Source organism: Oncorhynchus kisutch, linkage group LG5 (genome assembly GCF_002021735.2).
Source record: "Oncorhynchus kisutch isolate 150728-3 linkage group LG5, Okis_V2, whole genome shotgun sequence".
NCBI lineage: Eukaryota > Metazoa > Chordata > Actinopteri > Salmoniformes > Salmonidae > Oncorhynchus > Oncorhynchus kisutch.
This window is the reverse complement of record NC_034178.2, coordinates 71008086-71025561: the sequence shown is the minus strand read 5'-3', so window position 1 is coordinate 71025561 and position 17476 is coordinate 71008086. Positions and strand designations below refer to the sequence as shown.

General features: G+C 42.2%; 1 protein-coding gene across 2 annotated transcripts in view; it reads right to left on the bottom strand.

The window, feature by feature from the left end:
- Positions 1-17476, bottom strand: part of dag1 (dystroglycan 1) — a 72430-nt gene that overhangs the window by 15868 nt on the left and 39086 nt on the right. For both annotated transcript variants that reach the window (XM_020475802.2, XM_031825754.1), the window contains exon 2: positions 8797-9468. In XM_020475802.2, the coding sequence (XP_020331391.1) occupies positions 8797-9162 (366 nt within the window). In that variant the 5' untranslated portion in view covers positions 9163-9468. The remainder of the gene's footprint in view (positions 1-8796; positions 9469-17476) is intronic.

The following is a 17476-nucleotide window of genomic DNA, read 5'->3' as shown; positions in this document are numbered from 1 at the left end:
GACAGCATGCCAATAGCTCCCTCGAAACATCTATGGCATTGTGTTGTGTGACAAAACTGCACATTTTAGAGTGACCTTTTATTGTCCCCAGTACAAGTTGCTCCTGTGTAATGATCCTGCTGTTTAATCAGCTTATTGATATACCACACCTGTCAGGTGGATGGATTATCTTGGCAAAGGATAAAATGCTCACTAAGAAGGCTGTAAACAAATTTGTGCACAACATTTGAGTGTAGACAGTTGACATGATAATCGTAGTGTCGATTTCCTCACATGATTAATTAAATGTTAACTGCAAAGTTACTTAGCTTACCAGACAGAAGTATATATTTTTATTTTAACTTTATTTAACTAGGCAAGTCAGTTAAGAACAAATTCTTATTTTCAATGACGGACTAGGAACAGTGGGTTAACTGCCTGTTCAGGGGCAGAACGACAGATTTGTACCATGTCAGCTCAGGGGTTTGAACTAGCAGCCTTTTAGGTTATGAGTCCAACGCTCTAACCACTAGGCTATCATGAGGAATATATAATTTGTATCCGCTATTTGCAAACTTTGCCATGAAATTAGCAGCAGCAGTATAGCACTATCACAAGACAGGCACATTAGACGACACATTCCTCACTCACTAGACACCCAATTAAAGGGCCAGATGCCCAATTAAAGGGCCAGATGCCCAATTAAAGGGCCAGATGCCCAATAAAAAAGGGCCAGATGCCCAATTAAAGGGCCAGATGCCCAATAAAAAAGGGCCAGATGCCCAATTAAAGGGCCAGATGCCCAATTAAAGGGCCAGATGCCCAATTAAAGGGCCAGATGCCCAATAAAAAAGGGCCAGATGCCCAATTAAAGGGCCAGATGCCCAATTAAAAAGGGCCAGATGCCCAATTAAAGGGCCAGATGCCCAATTAAAAAGGGCCAGACGCCCAACTAAAAAGGGCCAGACGCCCAACTAAAAAGGTCCAGACGCCCAATTAAAAGGGCCAGACGCCCAACTAAAAAGGTCCAGACGCCCAATTAAAAGGGCCAGACGCCCAACTACAAAGGGCCAGATGCCCAATTAAAAGGGCCTGATGCCAAATTAAAAGGGCCAGATGCCCAATTAAAGGGCCAGATGCCCAATAAAAAAGGGCCAGATGCCCAATTAAAGGGCCAGATGCCCAATTAAAAAGGGCCAGATGCCCAATTAAAGGGCCAGATGCCCAATTAAAAAGGGCCAGACGCCCAACTAAAAAGGGCCAGACGCCCAACTAAAAAGGTCCAGACGCCCAATTAAAAGGGCCAGACGCCCAACTAAAAAGGTCCAGACGCCCAATTAAAAGGGCCAGACGCCCAACTACAAAGGGCCAGATGCCCAATTAAAAGGGCCTGATGCCAAATTAAAAGGGCCAGATGCCCAATTAAAGGGCCAGATGCCCAATAAAAAAGGGCCAGATGCCCAATTAAAGGGCCAGATGCCCAATTAAAAAGGGCCAGATGCCCAATTAAAGGGCCAGATGCCCAATTAAAAAGGGCCAGACGCCCAACTAAAAAGGGCCAGACGCCCAACTAAAAGGGCCAGACGCCCAACTAAAAAGGTCCAGACGCCCAATTAAAAGGGCCAGACGCCCAACTACAAAGGGCCAGATGCCCAATTAAAAGGGCCTGATGCCAAATTAAAAGGGCCAGATGCCCAATTAAAGGGCCAGATGCCCAATAAAAAAGGGCCAGATGCCCAATTAAAGGGCCAGATGCCCAATTAAAAAGGGCCAGATGCCCAATTAAAGGGCCAGATGCCCAATTAAAAAGGGCCAGACGCCCAACTAAAAAGGGCCAGACGCCCAACTAAAAAGGTCCAGACGCCCAATTAAAAGGGCCAGACACCCAACTAAAAAGGTCCAGACGCCCAATTAAAAGGGCCAGACGCCCAACTACAAAGGGCCAGATGCCCAATTAAAAGGGCCTGATGCCAAATTAAAAGGGCCAGATGCCCAATTAAAGGGCCAGATGCTCAATTTATTTGTTTTCTTCCAGACCTAAAAAAAAGGTTTTCAAATGTGATTTAACCATTGACATGGACTCAGAACATCCTATTATTTGTCTATGAATAATTGTAATTTTGAGAATTGACAAATAAAACCAAATCTAAAACTTGGTAAAAAAAATCTATCTGAGAAAACTATTTGGGAAAATGTAAAACTGAGAAAACTATTTGGGAAAATATAAAACTGAGAAAACTATTTGGGAAAACATAAAACTGAGAAAACTATTTGGGAAAATATAAAACTGAGAAAACTATTTGGGAAAATATAAAACTGAGAAAACTATTTGGGAAAACATAAAACTGAGAAAACTATTTGGGAAAATATAAAACTGAGAAAACTATTTAGGAAAATATAAAACTGAGAAAACTATTTAGGAAAATATAAAACTGAGAAAACTATTTAGGAAAATATAAAACTGAGAAAACTATTTAGGAAAATATAAAACTGAGAAAACTATTTAGGAAAATATAAAACTGAGAAAACTATTTAGGAAAATATAAAACTGAGAAAACTATTTGGGAAAATATAAAACTGAGAAAACTATTTGGGAAAATATAAAACTGAGAAAACTATTTGGGAAAATATAAAACTGAGAAAACTATTTGGGAAAACATAAAACTGAGAAAACTATTTGGGAAAATATAAAACTGAGAAAACTATTTAGGAAAATATAAAACTGAGAAAACTATTTAGGAAAATATAAAACTGAGAAAACTATTTAGGAAAATATAAAACTGAGAAAACTATTTAGGAAAATATAAAACTGAGAAAACTATTTAGGAAAATATAAAACTGAGAAAACTATTTAGGAAAATATAAAACTGAGAAAACTATTTGGGAAAATATAAAACTGAGAAAACTATTTAGGAAAATATAAAACTGAGAAAACTATTTGGGAAAATATAAACCTGAGAAAACTATTTAGGAAAATATAAAACTGAGAAAACTATTTAGGAAAATATAAAACTGAGAAAACTATTTAGGAAAATATAAAACTGAGAAAACTATTTAGGAAAATATAAAACTGAGAAAACTATTTAGGAAAATATAAAACTGAGAAAACTATTTGGGAAAATATAAAACTGAGAAAACTAATTAGGAAAATATAATACTGAGAAAACTATTTGGGAAAATATAAAACTGAGAAAACTATTTAGGAAAATATAAAACTGAGAAAACTATTTGGGAAAATATAAACCTGAGAAAACTATTTAGGAAAATATAAAACAGAAAACTATTTAGGAAAATATAAAACTGAGAAAACTATTTAGGAAAATATAAAACTGAGAAAACTATTTAGGAAAATATAAAACTGAGAAAACTATTTGGGAAAATATAAAACTGAGAAAACTAATTAGGAAAATATAAAACTGAGAAAACTATTTGGGAAAATATAAAACTGAGAAAACTATTTAGGAAAATATAATACTGAGAAAACTATTTGGGAAAATATAAACCTGAGAAAACTATTTAGGAAAATATAAAACAGAAAACTATTTAGGAAAATATAAAACTGAGAAAACTATTTAGGAAAATATAAAACTGAGAAAACTATTTAGGAAAATATAAAACTGAGAAAACTATTTGGGAAAATATAAAACTGAGAAAACTATTTAGGAAAATATAAAACTGAGAAAACTATTTGGGAAAATATAAAACTGAGAAAACTAATTAGGAAAATATAATACTGAGAAAACTATTTGGGAAAATATAAAACTGAGAAAACTATTTAGGAAAATATAAAACTGAGAAAACTATTTGGGAAAATATAAACCTGAGAAAACTATTTAGGAAAATATAAAACAGAAAACTATTTAGGAAAATATAAAACTGAGAAAACTATTTAGGAAAATATAAAACTGAGAAAACTATTTAGGAAAATATAAAACTGAGAAAACTATTTGGGAAAATATAAAACTGAGAAAACTAATTAGGAAAATATAAAACTGAGAAAACTATTTGGGAAAATATAAAACTGAGAAAACTATTTAGGAAAATATAAAACTGAGAAAACTATTTGGGAAAATATAAAACTGAGAAAACTATTTAGGAAAATATAAAACAGAAAACTATTTAGGAAAATATAAAACTGAGAAAACTATTTAGGAAAATATAAAACTGAGAAAACTATTTAGGAAAATATAAAACTGAGAAAACTATTTGGGAAAATATAAAACTGAGAAAACTAATTAGGAAAATATAATACTGAGAAAACTATTTGGGAAAATATAAAACTGAGAAAACTATTTAGGAAAATATAAAACTGAGAAAACTATTTGGGAAAATATAAACCTGAGAAAACTATTTAGGAAAATATAAAACAGAAAACTATTTAGGAAAATATAAAACTGAGAAAACTATTTAGGAAAATATAAAACTGAGAAAACTATTTAGGAAAATATAAAACTGAGAAAACTATTTGGGAAAATATAAAACTGAGAAAACTAATTAGGAAAATATAAAACTGAGAAAACTATTTGGGAAAATATAAAACTGAGAAAACTATTTAGGAAAATATAAAACTGAGAAAACTATTTAGGAAAATATAAAACTGAGAAAACTATTTAGGAAAATATACAACTGAGAAAACTATTTGGGAAAATATAAAACTGAGAAAACTATTTGGGAAAATATAAAACTGAGAAAACTATTTGGGAAAATATAAAACAGAATTTGGGGGAAAATCTGAGATTTTATACGCCCCTCCCCGCTTAGCTTTTTGTTTATTAACCATTATTTTACCAGGTATATTGACAGGAAACATAGTGCACTACCTTCTTTGTACAATAATAGAGTAGAAAGTAGTGCACTAAGGACCAGTGTAAGAGTTGCAGGGTAGAGGAGAAGATAAGAATGTTCGGATTTGAAAGCTGGAAAGAAATTAGTAGCTTGAGACTGTACCCTAAAGAGTCTCACCAAGACTGGCTTGAACTTCATGACACCAGTGGTAGGTACCCAGCTTAGTTTCTATGCAGAGGGGAATCAAAACCTAACAAATGAGAATGGATGGAAGGACGGACGGAGGGAGGGAGGGACTCTGACTGGTACGAGCCACTCTGGATGGAATGATTTGGCTACATCTGACCAGAGAACTGAGAGAACTCAAATTTTCCATTTTTATCTTGGGTCCTTCATCCATCCTACTAATAGAAGTTTTCTGCTGCCACACTGCCAAGCCTAATTAGGTTTCAATGTGAGTCTTTGTGTGTCCGAATAGAGGGGTTTCAGGGAAACAGAGAGGAAAAGAGACAAATAGAGTCCTGCTGCCTGGTTGCCATCGTTGGAGAGGAGGGGAGTAGAGCACCACCGGGGAAGTATAGACAACAGGGATATCTTTCTCCATTTATCAGAGGCTGATTTCACTGTAACAGATCCACTTGCCAGGACATTCAAGCAGACTGAACATGTTTCTTTCTCTCTATCTTTCCGAGTAGTTGAAAAGGAGATTCAGAAACAGTTTGTATCTAGTATTGTAGTGGGGCTGAAAACAACAAGAACCTCACAACAGTTCAATTGATTTCTAAAGAAGCACTGCAACAACTAAATATACTGAAGTACATTTTTTAAATTGATTTAACTATGCAAGTCAGTTAAGAAAAAAAATATTATTTACAATGACAGCCTACGCGGGAACAGTGGGTTAACTGCCTTGTTCAGGAGCAGAACGACAGATTTTTACCTTGTCAGCTCGGGGATACAATCCAGCAACCTTTCGGTTGGCCCAATGCTTTAACCACTAGGCTACCTGCCGCCCCTTGCCTTAGAAGCCTACATGTTCTTAGAACCATCTAGAGATTTCTATAGAGCATACAGTTTGAAGTCGGGAGTTTACATACACCTTAGCCAAATACATTTAAACTCAGTTTTTCACAATTCCTGACATTTAATCCCAGTAAAAATTCCCTGTATTAGGTCAGTTAGGATCACCACTTTATTTTAAGAATGTGAAATGTCAGAATAATAGTAGAGAGAAGGATTTTTTTTCATCTTTTATTTATTTCATCACATTCCCAGTGGGTCAGAAGTTTACAGATGTTTACACTCAATTCGTATTTGGTAGCATTGCCTTTAAATTGTGTAACTTGGGTCAAACGTTTCGGGTAACCTTCACAACTTTCCCACAATAAGTTGGGTGAATTTTGTCCCATTCCTCCTGACAGAACTGATGTAACTGAGTCAGGTTTGTAGGTCTCCTTTCTCGCACACGCTTTTTCAGTTCTGCCCCCCAAAAAATCTATAGGACTGAGGTCAGGGCTTTGTGATGGCCACTCCAATACCTTGACTTTGTTGTCCTTAAGACATTTTGCCACAACTTTGGAAGTATGCTTGGGGTCATTGTCCATTTGGAAGACCCATTTGTGACCAAGCTTTAACTTCCTGACAGATGTCTTGAGATGTTGCTTCAATATATCCACAATTTTCCATCATGATGCCATCCATTTTGTGAAGTGCACCAGTCCCTCCTGCAGCAAAGCACCCCCACAACATGATGCTGCGACCCCCGTGCTTCATGGTTGCGATGGTGTTCTTCGGCTTGCAATCCTCTCCCTTTTTCTTCCAAACATAACGATGGTCATTATGGCCAAACAGTTATATTTTTTTTCATCAGACCAGAGGACATTTCTCCAAAACGTATGATCTTTGTCCCCATGTGCAGTTGCAAACCGTAGTCTGGCCTTTTTATGGCGGTTTTGGAGCAGTGGCTTCTTCCTTGCTGAGCGGTCTTTGTCGATATAGGACTTGTTTTACCTGTTTCCTCCAGCATCTGCACAAGGTCCTTTGCTGTTGTTCTGGGATTGATTTGAGAAGGATCGCGTCTCCTTCCTGAGCGGTATGACGGCTGCGTAGTCCCATGATGTTTATACTTGCATACTATTGTTTGTACAGATGAACGTGGTACCTTCAGGCCTTTGGAAATTGCTCCCAAGGATGAGCCAGACTCCATCTGCTGTTTCCTGTCCACGATCATCTCCTTTTTTTTGTTGACGTTGAGTGAGAAGTTGTTTTCCAGGCACCACACTACCAGAGCCCTCTCCTCCTCCCTGTAGGATGTCTCGTCATCGTTGGTAATCAAGCCTACTACTGTTGTATCGCCTGCAAACTTGATGACTGAGTTGGAGACATGCTTGGCTACGCAGTCATGGGTGAACGGAGTACAGGAGGGGGCTGAGCACGCACCCTTGTGGGTCCCTAGTGTTGAGGATCAGCAGAGTGGAGGTGATGTTCCTAGAGACTTCTATAGAGCCTACATGTTCTTAGAATCATCTAGACGTCTATAGAGCCTACTTGCTCTAGAATAATCTAGACTTCTATAGAGCCTACATGTTCTAGAATCATCTAGACTTCTATAGAGCCTACATGTCCTAGAATCATCTAGACTTCTATAGAGCCTACATGTCCTTAGAATCATCTAGACTTTTATAGAGTCTACATGTTCTTAGAATCATCTAGACTTCTATAGAGCCTACATGTTCTAGAATCATCTAGACTTCTATAGAGCCTACATGTTCTAGAATCATCTAGACTTCTATAGAGCCTAAATGTTCTAGAATCATCTAGACTTCTAGAGCCTACATGTTCTAGAATAATCTAGACTTCTATAGAGCCTACATGTTCTAGAATCAGATCAAATTGTATGACTAATTTATGTAGAAATCCAGGTAATTCCAAAGGGTTCACCTACTTTTTCTTGCCACTGTACAACCATACCCTGTTCAAAGGCACTTCAATCTTTTGTCTTGCCGATTCACCATATGAATGGCACACATACAGAATCCATATCTGAACTGTCTCATGGATTAAAAATCCTTCTTTAACCTGTCTCCTCCCCTTCATCTACACTGAGGGATCATAGCTTTCACCTAGTCAGTCATGGAAAGAGCAGGTGTTCTTAATGTTTTGTATATTCAGTGTAGATATGACATGTTTAAATCAAATACTTGTGTTTATCACACGCACGCAAGCAAGAATGTGTACACACACACACTCTATCATGGATCTGTGATTTGACACCCTAAAAAGAATTAGACTACCATTAGCCCAACCACAACCTAGATCTGACATCTGCTTGACGTTGGCTTTACTCTACAGCATTAGACTACCATTAGACCAACCATAACCAAGATCTCACATCTGCTTGACGTTGGCTTTACTCTACAGCATTAGACTACCATCAGACCAACCATAACCTAGATCTGACATCTACTTGATGTGAGAAATAATCACTTTCTAGCATAAATATTGTGGAGGAAATGAACGGCTGTACCCTGCCCTGTGTGTGTCTCTTCTCTTCTAAAAGTGCTTGGTGTTAGCATTCTTTTAGCCCGGCTGTCAGGGTGGATTTTCCCATATGCACAAAAGGCTCAAGGTTTGGTGTTTGGTACTAGGGACCTTTAACATGCGTTTGACAGGGCAGAAAGGATCCTGTGGACATAGGACTACACCCACAGCCTGGGAGACTCAGATAGCCATCATGGGACTAGGCAACACAATGCTGGAATAAGTGCTGGGTTCATGCATTTCAAACAGTTGGCATGTTTCACAATCAACCCCCGACAGGTTTGGACCAGTTTCTGTGGGGTGGCCACCCTGGGACCAGTGTCTGTGGCCCTCGTGGAAAGACATGGACAGATAAATAGTTACCTAGTTAGGGCCTACAAGCTATGTCCTTACTACAGGAATTTTTCTCACGTGATTAAAACAGGTAAAAATGACATAGGATTACATTTTAGAATTGAACAGGCCCCTCCCCCACCACACACACACACACACCTTAGTGTTGCTGGTGTGGTCCGTCTTCAACGGGACCTTCATCTGAAACACCCGGCCCACCACAGCAGACGAGTCGGGGATTCCTGACTCCCCCCCTGCTGCTCCTACTTCAGCCTGATAGACTGTAGCCACCACCGGCTCCAAGGCCTCCACCTCCTGGAAGTCTGACAGTATGGAGGAGTGCATGGAGGCCTCCAGCTTCCCGGGTCCATCCTGCAGCATGTCCCCCATTACCTCCACCTGTCCCTGGACCATGGCTACCAGGAGAGCCAGTAGTAGTACCACACTGGTTCTCCTCCCCAGACCAGGCATCCCCGCTCCAGCCTCCTCCGCTGGTCGACATTCTCCTCTCTGTTTATTGCACATTCTTTGTCTTTTGTTAACTCTCTCTCTCTCTCTCTCACAAAGGAGGAAGCCCACTGGAGAGGACAAGCATGCACCCCCAACCCCACACCGATGGACAAAGCTGATCCTCCCCGAGCCGACCTCCGCTTTTCTTTTCAATAAGGGCTCTCTCTCTCTCTCTCTCTCTCTCTCTGAGAGTCCCCTTTCCTTTTGTTTAGTGTTTTTCTCCTTTTCTTTTCTCCTCTACTTTCCTCCTGCTTCCCCTGTTCTTTTGTCAGAGCCACTTCAGTGGTTTGTAGATCCCATTGTCAAGTCAGCCTTTGAGACCTGTAGAAAGAGAAGAAACAGGGATTCACTAGGACATGGCTTTAAATACCAGCATTCTTAAAACTGCTAGACCGTTCAATATTTACAATCGTCAACTTAAAACCGTCGTAATTCTCTCTCTCAAGTTAGGTTAACTCTCTTTAGTCTACACAAATCTCAATGTCAATAACATTCCAGGCAACGATGTGCAAGATTCTGTATCGTCAGTTCACAGGTGTATAACAACATAATCATATTAACATTCAAACCGAAAGAAACGACTTTCAACTCAAGGAAGAGGGGAGAAGAGGGGAGAAGGGGATGAGAAGAGGGGAGAAGAGGAGGAGAAGAGGGGAGAAGGGGAGGAGAAGAGGGGAGGAGGAGAGGAGGAGAGGAGGAGAAGAGGGGAGAAGGGGAGGAGAAGAGGGGAGAAGGGGAGGAGAAGAGGAGGAGAGGAGAAGAGAAGGAGAGGGGAGAAGGGGAGGAGAAGAGGAGGAGAGGAGGAAAAGAGGGGAGGAGGAGAGGAGGAGAGGAGGAGAAGAGGGGAGAAGGGGAGGAGAAGAGGGGAGAAGGGGAGGAGAAGAGGAGAAGAGGAGGAGAGGAGGAGAGGGGAGAAGGGGAGGAGAAGAGGAGGAGAGGAGGAGAAGAGGGGAGGAGGGGAGGAGAAGAGGGGAGAAGGGGAGGAGAAGAGGGGAGAAGGGGAGGAGAAGAGGAGGAGAGGAGGAGAAGAGGGGAGGAGGGGAGGGGAGAAGTGGAGGAGAAGAGGAGGAGAGGAGGAGAAGAGGGGAGGAGGGGAGGAGAAGAGGGGAGAAGGGGAGGAGAAGAGGAGAAGAGGGGAGGAGGACACAAAAAAAGCATTTAACTCTCTCCCCCATCTCGGGCTCGCTCTCCCCCACTCTCTCTCCATATCGCTCTCCCCCTATCTATCTAACTATCTATCTGTCTATCTAGCACTCTTTTTCCTCACCATCTCTCTCTCTCTCCTCCTTTCTCTCTTTGAATTCCCCAAACCATAACTGCCAGAACAGGCCTATCATCCACTCTGCAGGGAGCAGCCACTCCAAAGGCAGCAAGTCCCGGGCCCCTGCCTCCCTCCGACCGACTAGTGAGACGGGGTCAGGCCACAATACTAGCTCAGCTGAACTGGAGCCTTTCCTGGGAGTGCTGAGATGAATGCACTCATCCTCCATTGTCTGGGGCCTGGCTGGTAAGCTGAACTCACGGTTGTTATTCATACAGGTCTTTTCAGGGCAGAAGAGAGACAGAGAGAAAGAGCTACACTGATGAGGAGAGGCTGTGTAAAGAAGGCTAGAGGGTGTGTGCGTCTGTGTGTAGGGGGGGGGGGGCAGCTCCACATCTGTATGTAAAACAGTTACTGATTTCCCTAGAGAGAGAGAGAGAGAGAGAGAGAGAGAGAGAGAGAGAGAGAGAGAGAGAGAGAGAGAGAGAGAGAGAGAGGAGAGAGGAGAGGAGAGAGAGGAGAGAGAGAGAGAGAGAGAGAGAGAGAGAGACCTGGAGAAAAGTCCCCTAAGCAAGCTGGTCCTGGGGCTCTGTTCACAAACACACCCCACAGAGCTCCAGGACAGCAACATAATTAGACCAACCAAATCATGTGAAAACAAAAACATAATTACTTGACACATTGAAAAGAATTAACAAAAAAACAGAGCAAACTAGAATGCTATTTGGCCCTAAACAGAGAGTACACAGTGGCAGAATACCTGACCACTCTGACAGACCCAAACTTTGACTATAAAGCTTTGACTATATACAGACTCCGTGAGCATAGCCTTGCTATTGAGAAAGGCCGCCGAAGGCAGACCTGGCTCTCAAGAGAAGACAGGCTATGTGCTCACTGCCCATAAAATGAGGTGGAAACTGAGCTGCACTTCCTAACCTCCTGCCAAATGTATGACCATATTAGAGAGACATATTTCCCACAGAGAATTTGAAAACAAATCAAACATTGATAAATTCCCATAGCTGTTAGGCGAAATAACGCAGCATCCCATATCTACTGGGTGAAATTCCACAGTGTGACGTCACAGCAGCAAGAGTTGAGACCTGTTGCCACAAGAAAGGGGAAACCAGTGAAGGACAAACACCATTGTAAATACAACCCATATTTATGATAATTGATTACAAGACCAAGAGTATGTGGACACGTGCTCGTATAAAATCTCATTACAAAATCATGGAAATGTGGATTTGTTCCCCTCTTTGCTGCTATAAAAGCCTCCCCTCTTCTGGGAAGACTTTCCACTAGATGTTGGAACATTGCTGCAGGGACTTGGTTCCATTCGGCCTCAAGAGCATTAGTGAGGTCGAGCACTAATGTTGGGCAGCTTAGGCCTGGGTCACAGTCGGCATTCCAATTAATCCCAAAGGTGTTAGATGGAGTTGAGGTCAGGGCTCTGTGAAGGCCAGTCAAGTTCTTTCACACTGATTTCAACAAACCATTTCTGTATGGACCTCGATTTGTGCATGGGGGCATTGTCAGGTTGAAACAGGAAAGGGCCTTCCCAAAACTGTTGCCACAAAGTTGGAACCCTATAATATCACTGTATGCTGTAGCATTAAGATTTCCCTTCACTGAAACTAAGGGGCCTAGTCCCAACCATGAAAAACAGCCCCAGACCATTATTCCTCCTCCACCAAAATGTACAGTTGGCACTATGCATTGGGGCAGGTGGCGTTCTCATGGCATCCACCAAACCCAGATTTGTCCGTCGGACTGCCAGATGGTGAAGCGTGATTGATCACTCAAGAGAACACGTTTCCACTGTTCCAGAGTCTTGGCATTGAGCATGATGATCTTAGGCTTGTGTGCAGCTGATCGGCCATGAAAACCCATTTCATGAAACTCTCGACGAACAGTTCTGGTGCTGACTTTGCTTCCAGAGGCAGTTTGGAACTCAGAACTGAGTGTTGCAACCGAGGACGGACGATTTTCACGCGCTTCAGCACTTGGCGGTCCCGTTCTGTGAGCTTGTGTGGCTTACCACTTCGTGGCTGAGCCGTTGTTGCTCCTAGACATTTCCACTTCACAATTACAGCACTTACTGTTGACCGGGGAAACTCTAGCAGGGCAGACATTTGACAAAGAGGAAGGGAAAGGGGGGGTGGGAGAGGGGTAGAAAGGGAGGGAGAGGGGAGGGTGGGAAAAGGGGGAGGGTGGGAGGGAGGAAGGGAGAGGGGTGGAGAAGGATGGAGAGGCAGAGAGGGGTGGGGAAGGAAAGGAGAAAAAAGGTGGAGAGGAGATAGAGGGAACAATAGGAGAGGAGAAAGGAGAGAGGTTAGAGAGAGGGACAGATGCTCTAGGGGGTTGATCACTACTCAGAGGAGAGGAGAAAGGAGAGGTTAGAGAGAGGGACAGATGCTCTAGGGGGTTGATCACTCCCCAGAGGAGAGGAGAAAGGAGAGGTTAGAGAGAGGGACAGATGCTCTAGGGGGTTGATCACTCCCCAGAGGAGAGGAGAAAGTGATTCAGGTTAAACATAACTGGAGTCCTTTCTAAACAACACTAGATTACCATGTTGTTTCATCAGCACTGTTTACCAGTTTACTGCATGTAGCCACGGTTTCTAAGCTAATCAACGGACTGTAAATATTACATTTCACATCAGGTCAAAAACAGTGCAGACCTCAAGAAAATACCAGCAAAAAAAAACAACGTTATTTTAGGCAGAATGTGACAAATACTACTAATGAATAATAATACCTATTATTAAAGAGAACAACCCGAAAAGAAGTAGCCTCTCCTGTCGCTGAAAAATACACGATAACTGCAGTGAAAACTCTATGCCTCGAAGATGGAACTATACAGCATTCCACATTCAGAATCCCCTGGCTGACCCTGATCACCTGTCATTGTTGATTGACAAGCATGAAGGTCTGTGGTCATGAAGGTACAAACCCTTTCTCCTCATTCAGAACGTCCATCCAGTATTCAGCCTGATGGAACAGGGACTTCAAATTCGCATCCCAAATCACACTCTTCTCCCGATATAGTGCACTACTTTTGACAAGGGGCCTGATAGGGAAGTAAGGGCTCTGGTTAGAAGTAGTGCACTGTATAGTGAGCCATTTGGGACGCAAGCCAGAACGGTTCTCCCTCTCCGGTAGACTGGCCGATAGATAAAGAGTTTCTTTCAGCACTCGGAGAAGTGAGGAGGGCTATTCAGAGGGTAAACGGTCCGTCATCACATCTCTTGATCAGCCGACCCGTCACCGAGACACCCCTGAGACCGTGTCATCTAAGATCGGCTAAAAAAAGACCCAGTCAGGTCGTCAGAGAGGCATCGATGATCACCCTCCTCCCCCAAAACGTTTAAAATGTTTCACCGGATGCATCTGAAATGGTGAAATGGTGACCTTATTCCCTTTGGACGGCAGGTAGCCCAGTGGGTAGAGTGTTGGGCCAGTAACCGAAAGGTTGCTGGATCAAATCCCTGAGCTGACAAGGTAAAGAACAAGGCAGTTAAGCCGTCATTGTAAATAAGATTTTTATTCTCAACTGACTTGCCTAGTTAAATAAAGGTTACATTATGGTACACTTCCTGGGCCATATAAGGCCTGGTTAAGTAGCGTAATACACTATACAAGTTCAGCCAAAGGCCTGAATCTGAGCTGGAAACGGTTAGTTATATTGGCCTGTGCAGGGGCATTTAGTGGGTCTGGACTGTAATGCATTGGTCATCATGTCTATGACCCGTGATTGAAAGGGCTTCCTGCTTCAGTTAAGTTTGTTTATTTAAATGGGTTCATCAGGGCTAATCTTTCTGCCGTCCTATGTAGAGGTTTCCGCTTCATACAGAGATCCTAGAGGGTTATCAACAGTGTTACCCCAACATGATCATCATATAGAGGGCCTTGGTCCAGCCTATATAACAGTATCAACAGTGTTACCCCAACATGATCATCATATAGAGGGCCTTGGCCCAGCCTATAGAACAGTATCAACAGTGTTACCCCAACATGATCATCATATAGAGGGCCTTGGTCCAGCCTATATAACAGTATCAACAGTGTTACCCCAACATGATCATCATATAGAGGGCCTTGCCCCAGCCTATATAACAGTATCAACAGTGTTACCCCAACATGATCATCATATAGAGGGCCTTGCCCAGTCTATATAACAGTATCAACAGTGTTACCCCAACATGATCATCATATAGAGGGCCTTGCCCAGTCTATATAACAGTATCAACAGTGTTACCCCAACATGATCATCATATAGAGGGCCTTGGTCCAGCCTATATAACAGTATCAACAGTGTTACCCCAACATGATCATCATATAGAGGGCCTTGGCCCAGCCTATATAACAGTATCAACACAGCCTTGGTCCAGCCTATATAACAGTATCAACACAGCCTTGGTCCAGCCTATATAACAGTATCAACACAACCTTGGTCCAGCCTATATAACAGTATCAACACAGCCTTGGTCCAGCCTATATAACAGTATCAACACAGCCTTGGCCCAGCCTATATAACAGTATCAACACAGCCTTGGCCCAGTCTATATAACAGTATCAACAGTGTTACCCCAACATGATCATCATATAGAGGGCCTTGGTCCAGCCTATATAACAGTATCAACAGTGTTACCCCAACATGATCATCATATAGAGGGCCTTGGCCCAGCCTATATAACAGTATCAACACAGCCTTGGTCCAGCCTATATAGCAGTATCAACACAGCCTTGGTCCAGCCTATATAACAGTATCAACACAACCTTGGTCCAGCCTATATAACAGTATCAACACAGCCTTGGTCCAGCCTATATAACAGTATCAACACAGCCTTGGTCCAGCCTATATAACAGTATCAACACAGCCTTGGTCCAGCCTATATAACAGTATCAACACAGCCTTGGTCCAGCCTATATAACAGTATCAACACAGCCTTGGTCCAGCCTATATAACAGTATCAACACAGCCTTGGTCCAGCCTATATAACAGTATCAACACAGCCTTGGTCCAGCCTATATAACAGTATCAACACAGCCTTGGTCCAGCCTATATAACAGTATCAACACAGCCTTGGTCCAGCCTATATAACAGTATCAACACAGCCTTGGTCCAGCCCTATATAACAGTATCAACACAGCCTTGGTCCAGCCTATATAACAGTATCAACACAGCCTTGGTCCAGCCTATATAACAGTATCAACACAGCCTTGGTCCAGCCTATATAACAGTATCAACACAGCCTTGGTCCAGCCTATATAACAGTATCAACACAGCCTTGGTCCAGCCTATATAACAGTATCAACACAGCCTTGGTCCAGCCTATATAACAGTATCAACACAGCCTTGGTCCAGCCTATATAACAGTATCAACACAGCCTTGGTCCAGCCTATATAACAGTATCAACACAGCCTTGGTCCAGCCTATATAACAGTATCAACACAGCCTTGGCCCAGCCTATATAACAGTATCAACACAACCTTGGCCCAGCCTATATAACAGTATCAACACAGCCTTGGTCCAGCCTATATAACAGTATCAACACAGCCTTGGTCCAGCCTATATAACAGTATCAACACAGCCTTGGTCCAGCCTATATAACAGTATCAACACAGCCTTGGTCCAGCCTATATAACAGTATCAACACAGCCTTGGTCCAGCCTATATAACAGTATCAACACAGCCTTGGTCCAGCCTATATAACAGTATCAACACAGCCTTGGTCCAGCCTATATAACAGTATCAACACAGCCTTGGTCCAGCCTATATAACAGTATCAACACAGCCTTGGTCCAGCCTATATAACAGTATCAACACAGCCTTGGTCCAGCCTATATAACAGTATCAACACAGCCTTGGTCCAGCCTATATAACAGTATCAACACAGCCTTGGTCCAGCCTATATAACAGTATCAACACAGCCTTGGTCCAGCCTATATAACAGTATCAACACAGCCTTGGCCCAGCCTATATAACAGTATCAACACAGCCTTGGCCCAGCCTATATAACAGTATCAACACAGCCTTGGCCCAGCCTATATAACAGTATCAACACAGCCTTGGTCCAGCCTATATAACAGTATCAACACAGCCTTGGTCCAGCCTATATAACAGTATCAACACAGCCTTGGTCCAGCCTATATAACAGTATCAACACAGCCTTGGTCCAGCCTATATAACAGTATCAACACAGCCTTGGTCCAGCCTATATAACAGTATCAACACAGCCTTGGTCCAGCCTATATAACAGTATCAACACAGCCTTGGTCCAGCCTATATAACAGTATCAACACAGCCTTGGTCCAGCCTATATAACAGTATCAACAGCCTTGGCCCAGCCTATATAACAGTATCAACACAGCCTTGGTCCAGCCTATATAACAGTATCAACACAGCCTTGGTCCAGCCTATATAACAGTATCAACACAGCCTTGGTCCAGCCTATATAACAGTATCAACACAGCCTTGGTCCAGCCTATATAACAGTATCAACACAGCCTTGGTCCAGCCTATATAACAGTATCAACACAGCCTTGGTCCAGCCTATATAACAGTATCAACACAGCCTTGGTCCAGCCTATATAACAGTATGAACACAGCCTTGGTCCAGCCTATATAACAGTATCAACACAGCCTTGGTCCAGCCTATATAACAGTGTCAACACAGCCTTGGCCCAGCCTATATAACAGTATGAACACAGCCTTGGTCCAGCCTATATAACAGTATCAACACAGCCTTGGTCCAGCCTATATAACAGTATGAACACAGCCTTGGTCCAGCCTATATAACAGTATCAGCACAGCCTTGGTCCAGCCTATATAACAGTATCAGCACAGCCTTGGTCCAGCCTATATAACAGTATCAGCACAGCCTTGGTCCAGCCTATATAACAGTATGAACACAGCCTTGGTCCAGCCTGTATAACAGTATCAACACAGCCTTGGTCCAGACTATATAACAGTATCAACACAGCCTTGGTCCAGCCTATATAACAGTATCAACACAGCCTTGGTCCAGCCCAACACAGCCTTGGTCCAGACCACGTCCCATG